General features: G+C 39.5%; 1 protein-coding gene across 1 annotated transcript in view; it reads right to left on the bottom strand.

Moving 5' to 3' along the window:
• Window positions 1–361: 361 nt before the first annotated feature.
• LOC144262011 (isoaspartyl peptidase/L-asparaginase-like) overlaps window positions 362–21,533 on the bottom strand; it is a 225,861-nt gene continuing 204,689 nt past the window's right edge. The window contains exon 6 of the mRNA XM_077811604.1: window positions 362–576. Coding sequence (XP_077667730.1) covers window positions 362–576 — 215 coding nt within the window. The remainder of the gene's footprint in view (window positions 577–21,533) is intronic.

Genomic DNA, 21,533 nt, shown 5'->3' with positions numbered 1-21,533 from the left:
AAACTTGCACACATTACTGAAATTACCCGAGTTGGATGTGGATGTTGCAGCTGAAACATTGAATATCATACACATTTTGTTTGTTTGTTCACTATAGTTGAGATATTGAATTTTGCATGAAACACCACTCCTATGGAACACTGACTCAATGTAGCATTTAGCATTTTCTCAAAGTTCTGAAATAACCAAATACAATGCCTTTGGAAAACTATCTTTATTAAATGTAATAAAGTCATTTTTTAGGAATCTTCTTGAATAAGAAGTAAGTTAGTCCAAAGATGCCAGATACATACACCCTTCATTAAGAATCGTGTACACAAACTAATAACATCCAGTGTAAAAATCCCCTCCCCAAAAAAGTTTATTTGGGGGGGTTAATTATTTCTTGAATTGTTTCTCCTGGATTTAGGCCATACATTAACACTCCTTCCTTTATGCCTGCCCACGCCATCCGCTTGGTGGTGAATCGTGCTGTCCATTCTCCAGTTTTGCTGACAATTATAACCCCTCCCCGACCATGGACTCTCTTTTCCATATAGTGAAGAGAAGAATCTGCAGCTTCCTCTGGAGTTTTACCTAGTGTCAGGAGCACATCTGATTAGCTATTTATACACACAGTAGAAAAATATAAAGACGGTTAGTAGTATACTTTAAACGTTGACATTATTTGTTAGCTTTTCTTTTACCTTCAAGAATAAAAGTAACACATTGAATAAGCTAAATGAAAATACAGTGCACAAAAAAGAATAATTTCATCCATTTGCTAGAAATGGATTTTGATGGTGTTCATTTTTCAGTTGGTCTGCAACAACTCAGAAGGGTAAAATGCTTATCAATCAGATTTCTGCAAAGTTCATCTTATGTACATGAAAGTCATAACTATAAAGGGAAGGGTAACCACCTTTCTGTATACAGTGCTATAAAATCCTTCCTGGCCAGAGGCAAAGTCCTTTTACCTGTAAAGGGTTAAGAAGCTCAGGTAACCTGTCTGGCACCTGACCCAAAATGACCAATGAGGGGACAAGAAACTTTCAAATCTGGAGGTGAGGGGAAAAGGCTTTTGTCTGTCTGTGTGATACCTTCTTTGCTGGGAACAGATCAAGGATGCAAGCCCTCCAACTCCTGTAAAGTTAGTAAGTAATCTAGATAGAAACTGTGTTAGGTTTTCTTTGTTTTGGCTTGTCAATTCGCTGTGCTGGAGGGAATGTGTGTTCCTGTTTTTGTGTCTTTTTGTAACTTAAGGTTTTGCCTAGAGGGATTCTATATGTTTTGAATTTGACTGCCTGTAAGATTCTGATATTACAGAGTTGTTCTCTTATCTTTTTTTGTTCTTCTAATAAAGTTCTGTTTTTTAAGAATCTGATTGGGTTTTTTGGGTCTTAAAAATCCAAGGCTGGTCTGTGCTCATCTTGTTTATTCTCAAGCCTCCCCAGGAAAGGGGGTGTAAGGGCTTGGGGGGATATTTTGGGGAAATAGGAACTCCAAGTGGTCCTTTCCCTGTTCTTTGTCTAAATCACTTGGTGGCAGCATACTGTTCAAAGACAAGGCAAAATTTGTGCCTTGAGAAAGTTTTTAGCCTAAGCTGGTAGAAATAAGCTTAGGGGGGTTTTCAAGCAGGTCCCCACATCTGTAACCTAGAGTTCAGAGTGGGGAGGGAACCCTGACAATGATGTAGAAAAAATATTTTGCTCAAACCTCCATTTTACTTCCAGTTTGTTTTTTCTTTCCAACCCACGGTATGGGACCACCATTCTGCAATTGTTTCACACTCCCACTGAACTCAGTGAGAGCTCATCATGAGTGAATGCATGCTCAAATACATAAGATTGTACATTATTTGGGGCAAGGACTGTCTTTTATCTAAGCTTGCAAAGGGCTCAGCATGTTGTAGCTAGTACTGCAAACATAATAATTAGTAATCAAATTCTTGATGTGTAACATAATTAGGTAGCTTCAGGGCAAATCTACAGCACCATCATATAAAAAGCATGGGGAATTTTAGTGGGCACCCAATTTTGTCTCACTTCCCTTGCTTTTGATCTATGCTAAGCTGCTCAGAAAAGTATAAACTCTTCAGAAAGCCTCAATTCTCCTTCTGCTTTATTGAAACAAGGGGCAAAATTGTTAGGAACAGGCCCCTCTCGTACATGCATCACACTCATAGTACAACTCAGAGGTAGCAAACAGTGTCTAGGGCAAATCAAGGAGATATGAACTGCATAAAATATCCCAAACAGGCCAAATATCAGCTTCATTTGAGGAGTGAAAATTGTTCTAATTGCTGTCCAAACATATTTGGCTCTGAATCCTGCCGGCAATACTGGAATCCCTGAGCCTATCAACTACTTTACCCTAACAAGCCCTGGATCCCTTATCTGAACAGATTTTTTGGAAGAGGATAGGAAGTGCTTACTAGATTGCAGTGCCCCTGCTATCATTTGGAGTCAGGTGCTACCCCACCCCATTTTCCTGGATCTTTGCATGTTGAAATTTTGGGTAGCGATGTCAATAGTAAAGCTACTTCTTTAACCCCAAGGTATCAGAGATCTCTTCTGGGGAGCAGGAGGCTGCACACCCTTTATTTAGACAATCAGAATGACTTGCAAAGCTGCCAAGAAGATTTTAGCTCCCAGCTAAGAAAAGCAGAGGAGGATTTCAGTGCACTTTGAGCCCCACAGAGTCAGTGGGGTTTCAGCAGCAGCATGACGATAACGTGCTCTGGATGGGCAGCCACCTCCCACCATCCAGAAGAGACATGTTGAAAGCTGGGAGGTAGTGACCTTACCATGCAGCCCACTCAAAGATTCAAGATAGGGTGAGCAAACATTGGGACTTCTGATCCTGAGAGATGGGGTTAGCAGAGAACCAGCCAGTCCAAGCACAGCGCAGCTGAGAAGGAGTTGGGGGATATTTAATATACTGGGTAGTATACCCCTCCCCAGAAGACTTCAAAAGGAAGAGACACCATTGAGGACTTTATGGGGTGGGGTGTTGGAGTCTCGGAGTCTCCACAGCTGATAGGAGAAATATATCTAGGACAGTATGTGTTTCTCACCAGTTGGAAAGCTGAAACATTGAATGATGCAATTGAAGTGGGGAATCAGTGCTTTTAGACCTCTAATTTTGTTCCCTTACTATAGCATCCATCTGCTTTATATGTGTTTTAATTCAGATCTGTCTTAGGGTCTTTTTTAAAAAAAACTGTTCAAGTTGCATTACAGTATGTCAATGGTGAGAGAATAATTACCTTAACTCCCACTCCTACCCAACCATGCTGAAGACATTCACAGAGGCACCTCTCATAATGTTCACTAGAGGCTTAGTGTTCTCCGACTGATTTTTGAATGTTATAATTCTTGACGTCTGATTTGTGTCCATTTATTCTTTTACATAGAGACTGGTTTCAGAGTAACAGCCGTGTTAGTCTGTATTCGCAAAAAGAAAAGGAGTACTTGTGGCACCTTAGAGACTAACCAATTTATTTGAGCATGAGCTTTCGTGAGCTACAGCTCACTTCATCAGAGCTGTAGCTCACGAAAGCTCATGCTCAAATAAATTGGTTAGTCTCTAAGGTGCCACAAGTACTCCTTTTCTTTTTACATAGAGACTGTCCACTTTGGCCAATGTATATGGCAGGGGGCACTGCTGGCACATGATGGCATATATCACATTGGTAGATGTGCAGGTGAACGAGCCTCTGATAGTGTGGCTGATGTGATTAGGCCCTATGATGGTGTCCCATGAATAGATATGTGGACAAAAACCAGTCGGAGAACACTTCAGTCCCTCTGGTCACTCGATTACAGACCTAAAAGTCGCAATATTACAACAAAAAAACTTCAAAAACAGACTCCAACAAGATACTGCTGAATTGGAATTAATTTGCAAACTGGACACCATTATATTAGGCTTGAATAAAGACTGAGAGTGGATGTGTCATTACACAAAGTAAAACTATTTCCCCATATTTATTTTTCCCCCCTACTGTTCCTCATATGTTCTTGTCAACTGCTGGAAATGGCCCATCTTGATTATCACTACAAAAGGTTTTTTTTCTCTCCTGCTGGTAATAGCTCACCTTAACTGATCACTCTTGTTATAGTCTGTATGGTAACACTCATTGTTTCATGTTCTCTGTGTCTATAAAATCTTCCTACTGCAGTTTCCACTGCATGCATCAGATGAAGTGGGCTGAAGCCCATGAAAGCTTATGCTCAAATAAAGTTGTTAGCCTCTAAGGTGCCACAAGTACTCCTGTTCTTTTTGCAGATACAGACTAACACGACTGCTGCTCTGAAACTTTATTTAGAGTATGCTTTATAAATGTTCCCCACAGCATAAGGCTTTCCCCAAGTCTTTGCCAACTACCAAGGCACTGGACAGAAAAGGGTAGGCCTCACAGCTCTCTGTAATCTTGAACTCCTCTCTTCACTCCCCTCTCCCCACCTACTCCTGCCTCTCTTTTAACTGTTTCCAGCTAACAAGCTGAACCACCCAGCTAATTAATCATTGAGTACTTGAACTATTACCTCATCAATTTGCCCCACGTGGGGACACTTCCACAGTGCACAGAGTGGTGCACTGAGGGTCTCTCACTCTGCCACAATGACCCTTTCCCTCAATTCAGCATTTCTGTGTCTGTTATGTAGAGCTCTGATGTAAATAAACCATATCACTGGGGTATTAAAAGATTTCACTCACTCTATCCGGAATGTTTAAAAGAAGATTAAAAACTGCAGATACCCAGGTTCCTTTCACTTTCCTGCCTCCTAACAAAATACCGTGTCCAGAGTCTGGTACAGAATTACTTATTGTAATTTTAATCGTATTTACTCAGATCATTATCTACCTCCTAACAAACTGTTGAAAAAGAACCAAGGTCAAAAGGGAAAAAGCCCCAGCAGAGTGACAATTTTATTAAATTAGTTATTTACATACGAGAGGTCCAGGAAATTCCACAAGGACCAGCTCATGGAGCTTCTGACGAATCTCCCTCTCCAGAAACTAAGGGGCAGGGAGTACAATCTACTTATCCCACGGATCTTTGGTATCATCAAGGAAAGGAACTGCCACTCTCCTGGATTTCCCTCTGAGCAGATACTGTGTCTCTCAGTTTCTTGACATAGTAACCCCACATATGGCTGAGTCTATGATTCCATGAAATCCACTAGAGCAATGGATTGTTTAGTTAAAACAAATGGAACTTTCTAAAAAAAAAAAAAAATTAGTCAGTACACTGTAGCAGTCACTTTTTTTCGATCCAGAAATTTAAATGCCATAGTAGAGTAAAGATGTATTTGCCCCAGCTGCTACTACATGGCTAGGTTACCACAAAACCCAAAATTGCTGAATTTTATTGTATGGAATAAATCGATGATTCATGTGTGTAAATCCCTTGCACAGCTCTAAAGATGCACCCACAAGTATTCTTGAATTTGTAGCAAGGAATATTTTATTTTACATTCTCAATCTCTTGCATGATTTATGATATTCTTCAGAGCTGAAGCACAGATTACCAGTCTCCTGGCATACTCATCTCTTAGAAGGCAGCATCCTGCACATATAAATGCTGGTAAGCCAGCTGTCAGTTTTTACAATGTGCAGGTCTGATGCAATTTGAAATTCACAGAATCATTAATTGAAAATCTGGGTTATGGAGATTAGTTGTACCCTAGATGGCACAAAACTATATTGGTATGTTCTTTACTGCTCTGTGTTCATGGTACTGTATTTCAAGGCAACCAAGTCAACTGTTCAGCTTAATCACATTCCACCTGAATAGACGGTATACAAAGATGTGGAAAAAATGAAATGAAAAATACAAACATTTCACATTTAATCTGACACATTATAGGTGAAAAACCAATCTCTAAAAACAAATGGAACTTTTTTTTGTCTTCAATAAGGAATTGATTTGCCTTTGCCATAGGGTCAATGACCAACTTCTCTTGCTGATCAGTTTAAAGAGTTATCTTTATAACAGAATCCAAACATTTATGTGGGTATTTATGTATTGACACTTTTAACAGTTAATTTCCATGTTCCTGTTGAACTTTGCATGGGGACTGGTGTCTGTCTCCTTGTCTGGTTGGCTATGAGAGGCCCCAAGGTTGGAGATGAGACGGTCATTTGAGGTTACCACTTCTGTTTATCAGAATGTAGCCAACAACATTTCCATAACAGTGTTTATCAGATTTACACCAGTATAGAAGAGGACAGAATTTGGCCCAGAGCTCTTGGTCTGCATGGCTTCACTGGAGTCAAGCTATCAGGACTTCCCTGGCCAGCATCACCCAAAAGACCCCTCTTAAAAGAGGGATATGTGCCATAAAGGAGAAGGGTGCAATAAGTAATGCATCCTTAGGCTATATAACATGTATATACTTATGGAAAACTGACTTATATTTAACTTGTTTTCCTGTTATGCTTCATGAACTATCTTCTGCCTCTACAATAATGAATGCCAGCACCTTAGTCTCTGTTTGTCTATGTGTCTTGTTCAGGTATGTAGGTGAAAAGAATAAAACTTTAAGAACAAAGGATTGCTCTGTCCTGCTTCTGTTGTCTATGGATAAGAATTCCTTCCCTGGGCTCATCCTTGGGCCCCCAAAAATTATGGGCTAGATTGAATCAAAGCCTTGGTCTACACTATACATTTATGTCAGTATAACTATGTCCCTTGGGAGTGTGGAAAATCCACACCCTGAGCAACACAGTTATACTGATCTAACCCTGGTGTAGACAGCACTATGTTGATGGGATGGCTTCATCCATCAATATAGCTCCTGTCTCTCAGGGAAGTGGAGTACCTACGCCAATGGGAGAAGCCACTGCAGCGCTATAAGCATAGACCAGCCCTTAACAGGGCTGAACCTAAAGGTTCAATTTAGCTGGTAATGCTTTGGGGCCCAGATTATTCCACTATTACTCAGATTGAGTAACACCTTACTCTGCAAGGAGCCCTATTGAAATCAATAGCAGAATCCGGGTCTTTATTTATAGGGCATCCTATGCTCACCAGGCCTTTTGGTATCTTACAAAACATTTTAAACAAAGAAAACATTTACCACTGATACTTTCTATTGCTTTTTTTTGCTACAACACTTTGGCTTTTTTATTTTATTTTATTTTACATTTAGATTCTATTGTAAAATTCAGCAGATTGTATCAGCTGTTTTTAAAAGCCTTCTATGTCTCCCCAATAAACGTCATATGCAACAGTTGATGCTATTTTTAAATAGTTTTACTTTTACTTAAATGAGACCCTTAATTTAAAGACATTGCTTTAGGCAGAAGGAATTTAAATTGTCACTTTTAGTTCCTTTAAGATACACCTGCAAGGAAAAACATCAATTTTACAAGGCTGAAAGGCTTGCTAATTGTCAGGTTGTATTAACTCTACTTTTTAAATTCACAACAGTCTTTGTTAAAAAAAAATTCCTCAGAGGGAGTATAACAAAAACCACAGGATTGTAATTGTCTGGAAATTGCAGAACTCACATACCCTTAGCTTGTCTCTTAATAAAGCCATTGAAGAGAAAACCTTGGCAAGGTTTATTTTTATAGATATTTCTCTGGGAGTATCAAGCAGAACTAGTCTTCAGAATTGGACTAATTTTGGAAGCAATTCATCTGTGGCAACTCTGCAGCACAAGCCATGCTCAGTCCTGTTTTCCCCCCACTGGAAGCATGTTGCACTAAAAAAAAGAGAATAATCATTTCAATTAAACTGAGAAACATAAAGCTGTGTAACACACCTCTGGCCCTCCGATCTTCACACCACACAGTAATAGGAAAGAGAGACAATTATTGTTTTAACCTGTAATTTTATCTCTTATAGGTTGGGACCCACTTATCTGGTCAAGGAAGTAGCCAGCAGTGAATAACATCCTCCAACATTTGGAGCACCTGGCAGGAAAACATATTAAAAATATAAACAACTACTTTGGGGTAAGTGTTCTAGAAGAGAAACACAAAGATCCTGATCCTGCAATGAACTCCGGTGGGCACAGAGTTCTGTCTGCTTAGTGCTCGTTGTAGGATTGCGACATAATATTAAAGAACAGTGGTACGGACTTTCTTTGAAAATGAACTTAGCTGGATTTTCAGCTGCTTTGCATTGCTGGAGCAGCATAAAGCAGATGGAGTGTACTGGTAAGTCTGGCCCCAAATGCTTAAGTGTCTTCTCTACAAAAATGGAATAAGAATCTTTTGAATTATGAGTGGCCCTGAATCAGGTGAAGAAAAGTGCATTCGGTTAGTAGGACCAGGGGAAAATATAGCACTTTGGCCTATTAGACTCAGGGATCAAAATCGGATGCTCTGATAGGCTCCTTTAAGCAACATTGTTTGGATACACACATGTGCTCTTCTGGTTTCCTTGCGTTTGGCTCCTGTTTGGTGCAGTACACATACTTAAGTTTGGCTCCTGCTCAGTACAGGATGGACTCCCCACTGGGCTCTGAAGAATTAGTATTCCTTTAGTGGTGTCCGTTGCTTCCTTGGGCTCTCCTCCTTCCCTCAGGCCTGTTGGCTCATGGGACAGACATGGGGAAGGATTGTTGGACGAGGTAGTTCAGACCTCTCAGCTATTATTCTAGGCTTTCTGCAAAGTCAGAAAAAAAACAACGCACTCAGTTAAGATTCTGATTTTCTTTTCACAACCATATCTGCTGGAGACTTACTATTTTTTAAATAGTAAAGGAGTACTTGTGGCACCTTAGAGACTAACCAATTTATTTGAGCATAAGCTTTCGTGAGCTACAGCTCACTTCATCGGATGCAACTGATGTAGCTCACGAAAGCTTATGCTCAAATAAATTGGTTAGTCTCTAAGGTGCCACAAGTACTCCTTTTCTTTTTGCATATACAGACTAACACCGGCTGCTACTCTGAAACCTATTTTTTAAATGAAAACATAGATTCCAGAGCACACGATGGCAGCCTTCAAAAAAGCACCAGCTTGCCACGCCACTGCAGGCTGGGCCAGTTCAAACGCTGGTTGGATTAGGTATAATTTAAGTTTCTCTTAATGTGTTTCTCCTCTAGCTTTAGCCACTCCAAGTCCACAGTCTGAAATGGGAAACTCTGCCTTCTCCTTTTTCCTTTTCCTTTTGAAAGCATCCAAGAGCATCCCTGGGAAGGACGTTGTGAAAATCCTGTCATGTTTAATATGCAGCGAATCAGGTCTACTATATTGTCCAGGTAGTTTTAACTGGAAAAGATAGCTTAAATCATCCAAGTAAGAGCTTTCAAAGAGGGAAAAGTAGGTTTCTCAATTTCTTTTTGAGGTTTCACTCTGTTATCTGAGGAGAAATCTAATCTGCAGTATGTTTTGATTTCAAGTTTATGTTTAGTCTTTCATTTCTGAAATGATGAAGAGGAGTTGGGTTTCACAAAGTGAGGAACACAAGTTCTAAGAGGAGAAGGAGAACTTCCCAATGAGAATGTTGAAAGAATTCTGATCCAGCCATAGCAAGTAGGCCTTGTTTAGAAATTCCAGGAGAAAGGGGATTTAGGTCACCTGGAGTAGAAAATTTTGGTCTGCCACTAGTAGATGCGACTGGCTCAATCTATATACAGTAACGCATTTATTTGTTTTGCAAATCCCATCTATGGCACTTGAAAGGTTGAAATTTGATAAGCGATGGATGACATTCTGGTGATCTCTGATGGATAGGCAAAGTTTCAGATGTGGCATTCTGAGAATACCAAAAGGTCAGGTTTTTGTGTCAATAGAAACATGAAATTGCATCTGTCAGTCTGACACTGCTTTATAGCTATTTGGAGAAACCTAAATTATGCTGCTTGTTTCCTTTTTGTGGAGCTACTTGAGAGGTCAGAGAAACTCATGTAAATGATTTCCCAAAAGGTTTTACACATGTTCCAAACCCTTTTCCCTCTACTGGCAACTCAAAGGCACTGGGAGTTCCATACAATGTTCCTTTCTGATCCCCAGCTCCCCTTTGACTACATTTTTGGATGTTTGATCCCTTTCAGAAAATTGGAGCTGTAGGCTTGGATTGTCAAAAGAGCACAGCATCCAACAGCTGCCACTGAGGGCAAAAGGGAGCTGCAGGATGCAGAACACTTCTAAAAGCCCAGCTTCTTCATTTAGATGCCTAAATGACAGCTGAGATCTTTTGAGAATCTGGCCCCAGTGGGGACTACTGAGCATTTTCCAACTCTGGCTTGTAGTGTATTCATTTTCATGGCTTACTTTGAATTGGCTCTATCATAATATTTTGCATTATATGCAATGAAGCCAACATGAAAAAACACTTCCAATGAACAACTCCAGTAAAAAGAGAGCCTCCCCCAGTTATGTATTTATGTATGAAACTCACAGATTATTATAGACAAACTGGTATTGGACACATATATTTAAGGTTACCTAAAACTTTCCATTATAAGCCCTAGTAGGATGGCATACCTTGCGCCCAATAGTATGCTGGGCAGTGCAGAGTGGTGGGGGAACATGAGCTCTCCTCCTTCTCCAGAGGATTATTCTTCAAAGGAAACAAGGCCTGAATAGTCCATCCCAGAGGGACAGCCATTGCAGAGGCTGCACAACACGGGGTGATTGGTCATGTGCACCTCCGTGTGAACCCACAAAAAGGCAGGTGACAGTTCAGCCCTTACTGAATAACAGAGATAGAAATAGAACCTGGGAATACTGACCCCCTAATTTCCAGTTCCCATCACTACATCACAGGGTAGGTCTACATTGCAGCTGGATTAGCTGCCAGAGTACAAACCCGTGCAGACCCCCACTTGGTACGTACTCGAGTGGCTAGCACAAGCCACCCATTACACTATTACTTTTAACCTGATAGATTGAGCAGAGCTAGCATATTTCTGTCTACTTGACCTGGGAAGCATGTGCCCAGCTGCAGCGTATACATACCCATAGATTCTGGTTTAGATCTGATGCTAATGTAAATCTGAATTAACTCCATGGAAGTCAATAAGATTACACCTGTGTAAAACTGGTGTAAATAAGATCAGAGTTTGGCACCTTGGTTTTGTATTATTTCATTTTGCAATAACTCTTCCTTCTAGCCTGCAAGCAGTGAAAATCAGATTCTCTCTTTAAAATGAAGACAAAGATTTCATTGAGCACTTAGTAATATTAATATAAACACCTGTCATCAACTTCCTTCTTGTGCCCCTAATTGCTTGAAGCACGAGACTTGTAGATGATTTGCTTCCTATATATTTAAAGTATGTCTTCCTGGTTCCTTTGTTGTCTTTGATGTTTTATTTACAGTCCTAGACTTGCTGATCGATGTAGTCTTTTCATTTGTGTTTAGTTTTCATTAACCTCCTCTTTTAATATGCTGTTTCACATTTCCAATAAGCTGCTTTCTTTTCCTTAATTGCTGTGTTCATCAATATGCTTTTTTGTTCTGCCTACTCCACTTCTACCAGGAAAATATAATGTGTGATTCATGTTTCTTAGAACGTTCTCTCTTGGTGCTGGTCCCACGCCTCTGTTATTCATAAAGTGTGTGCATATGACACTAACTGTGCTTATGAAATTCTCTCTTTCCATGTCTAAGGGCCAGATGGTGGCCCAATCCATGGAAGGGCAATACCAGGGAGTAGGAGCTCCCAAGGACCATGTGTGGCTGCGTTAGCACTCCCTGCATCATGTGTGGAAGGGAGAGCAGGGACTGTATGGCTGTTACTTATCCTCCACTCCAAGAGAAAGGATGTAGTGGGATGGAGAGCAGGAGGAGCATTGGCTTTGTCCCTCATAACTAATAAGCCAACAGAGATAAGCCAATAAAATTTTGGGAACGTAAGCTGTACCCTAAAGAGGGATGCAGGAAATTACATCCCCACAGGAGCTGTGGGTGAACAGGGCTCCTGTGGGGGCAGTGCAGCTAGGTACTTGGGGAGAGACTTAAGGCTCAGTATAAAATTTTCGAAAGTACCTAAGTAACTGGAGCCTAGATCCTATTTTCAAAAGTGACTTAGGCACTGAGGGCCAGATTTTCTAAGTTATTTAGATACTTGTGATGCTGTATGATTGAATATGATCATTTATATCATTGATATTACCACTGTTATATAATTGCAACAAATCTTGTACAAAGTATGTCATATAAGCTGTCAATGAAAAAGTAATGATTTTCTAAGCACGACTCTGCTGGTTAAATCCATGTATAATCTTTTTATCTGAAATTATGATTATTGGCTATGTACATGCATTGTACACATATGCTGTGTTCCTGGGTAATGCCCTTCAGATAGAATGTATATAAGGGCCAGACAGCTAGGTGTTGATGGCCCATTAAGAACACTCAGCTCACACTGGGCCACTGAAGAAATTCATCCAGCCTGGTAAGCCTTTCCTGTGGATGCCTGAGAAAGAATATGGGCAATGACTGACCCTGTAAGTCATCAAAGCATATAAAGGCATATGATATGCTCATGTGACACTGGACTCCATCTTAGGCCAGTAATTTTCCATGCACCTGGACCGTGGGCTTTCTTTGAGACAGTAAAATTCCATGCACATGGCAGATGATTTAAAAAAGCACCTTATACATCTCCATCTCCATTTCCTGCTTCATTTCTCTGGACTGGATTTCTAACAAGGAAGTTCTACACAAGGACTGATGACCCACAGACCATTTGGGTTATTCCAGAGAGACTTTTGCAAGCTAGCAGTTTATTCCATCACTGCTGTAAACCTGATATATAGACTTTGCAATCACTTGTATGTATATGATCTATTAACCATTTTAACTCTTTTTTTCTCTTCTTTTATTATTAAACTTTTAGTTTTACTAAAGGATTGGCATCAGTGTTATTATTGGGTAAGATCTGAGTTATATATTGGCCTGGCTAGGTGGCTGGTCCCTTCAGATAGGAAGGACCCTATAACTAATAAAATTGCTTTTCAGTAACCACTCATCATAAAGTCTAGTGTCTGGGTGGAGAGCCCAGGGCTGGAATGCCTAAGGAGACTGCATTTTGACTTCTTGTAACCAGTGAGATGACATGAAAGTTCACTTTTGTTACTAACTTGGTATAATTTAATGATAGAAAAACCACCAGTTTGGGGTGAGCCTGCCCTGTTTCTCAGTGGTCTGTCCTGAATTTGGCATCCTTAGCTGGGACCCACTGAGGCACAGTAACAGTGCCTAAAGATTCAGATAGGTGCCTGGTGGAATTTTCAAAAGCTCCTAAGGAGGCACTTTGGAGTCAGCCAATTGTAATTAGGCAGCTGTCCTGTTCAGGCAGTTTGCAAATCCCACTAGGCCCCTATCTGCCTCTTTAGGTGCCTAAATACCTTTGAACATCTGGCCCTTAGAAGTCTAAGTCTCATTAAAAGTCAACAGGACTTAGGCATCTTTTCAGTATTTTACCTTAGATCTAACTCTCACTGTTAAAAATATTTTTTTCAATTTGATCAAAAATAACAATTACAAAGACTTGTATCGAGTGGCCAAAGAAAATAAAAGGGCATTATGCTGATTTCTTGCAAACAGAAATCAATGCATAGTCTTTCTCTTATGCAATTGTATGTATCACAAGGCAAAAGAAATCAGAAAAAGTCCCAACAGGACATGAACAGATTTTCACAGTGTGTGTGTCACCAATAAAAATCAGATTTGAAGACTGAGAAATAATAACAAACATTTTCAAAAGTTATCTAGATTTTTTCCTAAGGAGAGTGGTATAAAATAGCATCTTCCTTTAATTGGACTTCCTTCCAGTGCTGCAAGGTTTGCATTGCTGCCACTCAGGTGTAAGGGTCTGCCCATGAAGATCCTGTTGCAGGATCATGGCTGCAACTATAAAATCAAAGTCCGGCTACATGTTGCAGGTACCTCTATGGCAGTCCTTGTATACTCGCGTCAACAAAGTAATGCCCCAAACTCCTCATTAGCAACAGAAATATACAGAGGGCTACAAAAGGGATTTATGTGCCTAATTGCAACTTGAGGTAACAAAATCCAAAATTTAGATCCTCAAAACCCCCACTCAGCTGCTGCCTAACCTGGTAAGAGCCTAACTTCTCACTGGTAAAGTTCCTTGCACTACTCTTCTGCTGGGGGACCATGTGCATTGCCATGCATGTTTTGATGCCCAGGATCCTAGCACACATCTAAACCCTGGTGGGATCCTCAATTTATCTGACCTGTGGGGCTCGCTTTCTAGAGCAGGTCCATCAGCTCAGGCTCTATGCAAAATGGGGAGGTGGTGGTGGCTCTCTTATATGCAATTGCCCAATGAGTAGAGCACTGACATAGAATGCAGGAGAGCTGGGTTCAACTCCTGACTCCATCTGATGTGGAGCAGGGGCTCAAACCCAGATCTCCCACATGAGTTCTCCTAAACACCAGGCAATGTGATATTCTGGCATGTGTCTTTCTTAGTCTCTTCTGTTGAAGCTGTTCCACTATGTATAGAATATTTAACTAGTCATTGAGCTAGAGAGAGTGAAAGTGACTCTTGAAATTAGGTCTCCAACTTCCTGGATGAGTGCTTTTACCACTGGACTAAATATCATAGTGGGAGCAGTGGAACCCTTACCAGTATTGTTTTATGCAGGACCCAATCTGGTAGGCAGCTTCTAAAAAGTGGCTGTGGGTATGCCTACAAATCTGCCAGCAAGCACCTTGCGGACTTTACCAGCAGAAATATAAGCACCTTGGGACTTTAGATGCCTACAGGGTGAGGCAGAAACTAAGCAGGAGTTTTGAGGATCTAACTTTTTTATTTCAGCACCTAAAGTAGCAGGTAGGTGCCTAACTCCCTTCTGAAAAAATTACCTGTTATATCTGGTTCAGACTACGTTTAGCAGCACTTCATTTAGCAGCACGCCTACATATTGTATATGTGACTAGCATATATTAAATACACACACAGAGAGACCTCATATAACATGTACAGAATAATCTTCCCAACATCAGTGTGAAATTATATTAATGCAAGACGCTTACAAGCATCTGTGTTAGTGATTATTTATATGATTTTTCATAAGAATATAAAATTCCTTCAATTTTAAAAATTAAAAATCTTTGCAACTGTTAACAACTACTAACCTGCTGTAGAAGCCATTTGTTCTGTATCTTTTAAAAGTCCCAGGAAATTTGACAGGTAAAATTAGATGAGGGTGAAAAGGGCTACAATATTAAGAATTGGCAGGCTGACAACAGGCATGAGTAGCCTTTCTTCTTCACTACAGATTTTAAAAAAATATTTTATTTTTGATCCAAAGATAAGGTTATTTCGTATCTCCTGTTTTTTATGCCATGACCCTTTATGCTGTGCCTGAAGTATGATATGTCTTTTGTCGTTAGACAAAGTGTTGTTTTCCTTTGCCTGCTGCAAAGCCATTACATGCCACGTTTACCAGAATTTCTTCAACAAGAGCCTCTCAGATTTCTAAAGTGTTAAATTGAGGTTATTCAGTCAGACCTTTGGAATAGATTGCTAGAGTACTTGCTGACATTGCTGACGTTATTGTACATAAATTACTAGTAAAAGTAATTGTTCCATTTGAAAAAAATCTGAACAGGATTGTGATTGTGATGTATACTTTCTTCATTAAGGGTGTAATCCAGAACTCACTGAAGTCAATTGGAGTTTTCCGCTGACTAAAATGAGCTTTGGCTTGGGCCTTAATGAGACAATCTGAATGAAAACAGTTCTCTTTAAGGGCAAAAATTTACTTCTTGGATTTAGATATTGAATCTGATATTTAATAATTAGAGCTAACTAGAGAATAACAATTCTTTTCACAGAAACATTGAGGTTTTGAAATTTTCATTCCTCAGTGGAACAAAACCAAAATCTTTTGAACATTTTGAACAACAAAATTGTATCAAAATGTTTGTTTTTGAAATGTGCATGTGTAGCCTAGTTAGGGATGTGGGAGATTCAGGTTCAAGTCCTGCCTCTGGTTAATTCAAAGCAGAAATCATCATTCCACATCACTATAATTCAGGCAGAACAAAGACTTGAACCAGGGTCTCCTGAATTCCAGGCCAGTACCATTATTATCAGGCTGTAAGAGCAGGAGCATGTGTCTCTTTCCTGCCTGGAGGCAACAAACAGTTCCAATGACGACTTAGACATTACTGAAACATCTCCAAAAAATGGTTTGGTTTTGAAGATCCAACCAGCTCTATTAACAATGCCAGCAGAATAGTGGAATCAGGAATCTTTCCTGTGGAATAGAGAAAAGAATATCGCCTTTACTTGTAAATAGAAATGCAGTCTGTATAGTGTTTGGTGTACATGTAGATTGAGAATACAGCATGGACTTCTTCCCATCAGTTTCAAATGGTCCACAGATTCACAGATTTTAAGGACAAAAGGACCATTATCATAGTCTACTCTGATCTCCTGTATAATACAGGCCATATGGAATTCCTCCACCAATCCCATAACTTCCTCTTGAACTACAGCATATCTTTAAAACAGACATCCACTTTGATTTAAAGACTGCAAGTGATGGAGAATCCACTACATCCCTAGGTTCTAATGGTTAATAACCCTCACTTTTAAAAAAGAGGGGCCTTAGCAAGCTTCATCTTCCAGCTATGGGATCTAAGTGCCTTTGTCTCATAGATTAAGGAACTCTCTACTACCTTCTTCCCAGTAAGGTATTTATAGACCATGATCAAGTCACCTCTTTAACTGCTGTGGGATAAACTAAACAGACTGAGCTTCTTTAGTCTTCCACTATAAAAGGCATGTTTTCCAGACCTCAGTCATTCTAGTATCTCTTCTCTCAACCCTGGCTAATTTGTCAACATTCTTTATTATTATTTTGTTAGTTTGTAGTGCAATAGCACCTAGAAACTCCAATTATAGACCATGCCCCTATTGTGCTAAGCACTATACAAACACATAAACAAAAATTCCCTTCCCCAAGGGGGAAGTATCCTAGTAACTGTCTCATTAATGCCATATACGGTGGTAATCACACCTCTCTATTGCTGCTCAATATTCTCTTGTTTATATCTCCAAGGGCTACATTTTTTTTTTAGCCACCACATCGTTACGGGGGGTCAAGCTCAGCTGGTTTTCCACCATGATCTTTAAGTCCCTTTTTGAGTCCCTGCTTTTCAAAATATAGCCCCCCATTCCATAAGTGTGACCTACATTCTTGGTTCCTAGACCTACGATTCAGCATTTAGCTATATTAAAACACGTTGTTCACATAAGCCCATTTACTATGTGATCCACATCTGTAGAACTGACCTGGCCTTATTATTTACCAAACCAGCAAATGTTTGTGTCAGCTGCTAACTTTGCCAACAATGATCTTATGATTTCTTCTAGATATAAGATTATCATTAGGCCAAGAACGCAGTCCTGTGGACCCTATCAGAACTGCCTCAATTGGATGACTACTCCACATTTACACCTAGTTTTTGATATCTATCAGTTTTTAATCCATATAAGATGTGGATTGATTTTGTACATTGATTTTGTATAGGTTTTTCATAATCAGAATTTTATGCAGTACTGAATACCATATAGAAGTCTAGATATGTTATGTCAACAGTTATCTTTGTCAGCCAAACTTGTAACCTGATCATAAAACAATAATGTGTTTGCTTGACAAGACCTATTTACACAAAACCATATTTATTGGCTTAAATTATTCTACCATGCATTAATTCTTTAATGAATGCATCCCATATCAGGCTTTCTATGATTTTGCCGGGGATCAATGTCAGGCTAACTGACCTACAGTTATACAGGTCATCCCCTTTGCTGTTTTTAAATATCGGTACAACATGTGCTTTCTTCTAGTCCTCTGCAACTTCCCCAAGTTATCCAGTCCTGCAGATTTAAAATATGATTTACATTAACAGTTACTCTTTAACATCCTTCCCAGTTATTGTTGTAGAAGAATTTCATTATCATTGTAAATTGTGAATATCCAGCTTCTTGATTATGATGCTTTCCTTGTTTGCATCAATTTTAGCATGCACCAATTTCAGTCCGTCTCTCCCCCCCCACTCTCTCTATACTTATTTATGGTCCAGATTGTCCCCTCCCGTCATAAAACCTATAGCAAGGGGCTCTGGGAGGCAAAATATTACTTTGTAGAGCTCTCCTCACATCATACTATCAGGGGGAGAGAGGTTTGCCAGAAGGCATGCCCCTAAACACGAAAGATTCTTGCGCATCTGCAGGAGAACATGTGCCTTTTCACTAATTGTAGCCCCAGCCCCTCTTGCCTGGTTCCTTGACTGCTGCAGACCACAAGTCTTCTGGTAAGGGGTAGGCTCCACAGAAGTGATAACACAAAGAACTATACTATCTTCTCCTGGGATTCTCTGCAGATGAGGATGCACTTCTCTATGGCCACCTAATTTCCACTCCTCCTCCCCCGGCTCCAGAGTGGGCCATGTTAATCAATCATTTGACCAATTGCTTGCTATCTGTAACTACAACACAAGTGTTAGACAATCAGTCTGTTGTAACATTGTTTCAACAGTAACAAAACCAGGAATAGAGTTAAGTTGCAGAATTATAGAAGTATAAGATTGATCAGTAGTTAAAAGGAATAATTATGTAGTAGATATCTAAATAAGGAAGGCGAAAACACAAGACCTGTAGGCTGAGGCCTGCATGATTTTAACCTTCGCTATTTTAGGCCTTGGAGACAAGAAATGCTGACATAAGTGACTGAAGAATAACCTGATGCCATAAGATTATGGGAAAAGAGGTACCACGGGGTAATGATGCAAAAAATTAGCTGAAAGACTATTTTTAAATCACAAAAAATGCGACAGAGTCACATCTGTCTCTAACATGTGTCTTCATTGCAGGATACAGGTTGTACATCAATGTTAATGAAACTAACAGGAACTATACACAACCTATAGGAAATGGAGTCCCTCAGGTTTCTAGGAGACACCAATAAGGAAAAAGAGAGTTGACACTTTCATGCACACGTGCAGAATGTACATATACACAGAATCACATTATAAAAAGGGGGTGCTCAGAGTGGGAAAATTAAGCTTCCTATGGGAAAACTCCCGCAGGAATCATCCCTCTACTGATGATCAATCAATGGGAGACCCATCAAACCCTAACACTATCTAGGAGGATGTGAATATCTCTATAGTTAATACTGGTTCATGGATATATTTAGGAGTTGTATATGCTGTGACATTCACAACTTTGTTGGTAACTTTAATAAAATTGATAACAGACAGTGGACCTTGTTCTTTTGATTGTATGTGTTACTTGCCTATGGTTTCATGTGTTCCTATGAGCTCTACATCTGAAATAAGCAGAGGTAACTCTGCTCAACTCGAAACTGTAGCTGCCAGAGACAAACCCTCGATGGTGTAACATAACATCATTAAAACTAACTTTAAATAAAAATAAAGGCTACACCAAGAGCCTGTAGAAAGGCCTCCACAGGTTCTGGAGGAGATTTGAGGAGTCGGTGCCTCAGTGGTGGCTGCTCTCCCACTTCTGCACAGTAGTGGAGAGACCCATACATGGAGGATCTTGTAGTGTGCAGATCGGATAGGGCTAAGTTATGCCATTAAATAAAAATTACAGCTATTCATTTTTGTTGACTTTAAATATAGTAAGAAATATTTGCTAAAACCATTTAGAAACTTTTATACTGTATTAGCAGATCGTGTCTCATTCAGTCTGTCAGGTTTGACATAACACAGTCAGTTATGTTGGGTAACGTGACAGGCTGACATAATTGGAGCTGTCGTGTCACCTAATGATAGACCATACGTGAAAAATGGGGAAAAAAAGACATGGCTCAAAATATCATAGCTAAGATGATGATGGCTTTCAGTCAAAATTATGCTCTTGCTAATTAAATTAATTTCAAAACTATAATATATGTACATATGTGTAAGTCTGTATGTGTTACACATGCACACATTATATCTATATATAGAATTATAATAATTTACATTTTTATGGAAAATCCCTATAGAATTTAATATGGGTGAAACCAATAGGAGCCTATAGAAATGTAATAGCATTATATAAAAATTGCTCTAACATTCTATAGAATTAAATAGCTAATAGCATTCTTTTTATAGGACTTTTTAAAACCATCTTACAAGAAAATTCTATCATATGGTTAAAATATATATAAATATTATCATGTAATTAAATTCTAGAGGATAGCTCCATAAGACTGGTGTCATTTGGCTTGAAAGACTCCAAAGGAATGTACAGTGTTATATTTATTACCTGTAGATTTACCCACATACAGCAAAGTTGTAGTACTATTCCCCATTGAGAACATGCATACAGTCACAGTAAATGCTTGGGAATTTTTAGAGAACATCTGTTACTGTTACTTTGTGATGGCTATTACTATTATACTGCAGTAATGCAGTGTTGTTGTAGCCATGCTGGTGCGAAGATATTAGAGAGACAATTAGAAGAAAAAAAGAGGAGCTCTGTGTAGCTCGTAAGCTTGTCTCTCTCACCAACAGAAGCTGGTCCAATAAACAATATTACCTCACCTACCTTGTGTCTCTAATGCTAGTTAAAATGAACACAAATTATGCAAAAGTATTTTGTCCAAAGTTTTGTATTTTACGAAAAGCATCTAAAATCTTGTACTCCAGAACTCTGACCTTGCGGAATGCTATCGTTCTAGAATGCTATGAAAAGTAAAAGGTGCACATTTTCCTTGTCACAACAGCTGAGCACTGTCAACTCCCATTACCTTCAATGGGAGTTGAGGGCTCTCAGCACCTTGTAGGTCTGGGCCCCAAATGAAGATCTCTGTAATTTCCAACTGTTAACCATGGACCCAGCTGTGCAGGCCATGCCCAGGAGAAACTCCTTACTCGGTAAGGGCTGGATGATTGCGTCCCCTGGGATCAATTTTTCTGACTACTTCTATATGATCACATGATTTGCCAGAGGTAATCTGACACATATCTAGACTTTGTCATACATCCATTTATAACAGATACTTTTCCTTTGTGAATTCCCTTCCTTTTTAATTAAAAAAAGGACTCCTGGTTGTTTTAACCCAGCTGTGTATTTCTTTAGTAAATAAGGAGTCTTCATTAATTTAATTTATTAAACATTTTACAACGTAATGGAGGAATATACCCACTTTTTCCTTCTCAAACTGATATTGTAAAGAAGCAAACAAGATTATACAAAGCCGTTAAAAACAAGAACTCATGACATTTAAAATGTATGCATAGATTCCCCAAGAGAAAATAAAAACACATTCAGGAGGAACTCACTTCATAAAGATGAAAGGACACAGAGTTTTATCTAAATGAAGTAAAATCCATGTAGGGGAAATAATACAGCTGCCAGTTACTTACCAACAGAAATTCAAGGTTGGAGAATACAGCATGAGAAGGAGAGCTACCAAAATACCAGCTATTGATCTAGGTCATCCCCTCCTGTAGTAAATCCTGCAGGGGTGGGGGTTGTAGATAGGAAATCTCTCTGGGCAAAGATCTGTTCACAACATCCTGTCAGGGGTAGGTCATGTGGCTATTCCATAACATATTTATTTTTTCAAGGGCCTTTCT

This window comes from Eretmochelys imbricata, chromosome 3, assembly GCF_965152235.1.
Source record: "Eretmochelys imbricata isolate rEreImb1 chromosome 3, rEreImb1.hap1, whole genome shotgun sequence".
Classification (NCBI taxonomy): Eukaryota; Metazoa; Chordata; order Testudines; family Cheloniidae; genus Eretmochelys; species Eretmochelys imbricata.
Note: the sequence above shows the minus strand (reverse complement) of the source record. Positions and strands in the feature narration are given on the sequence as shown.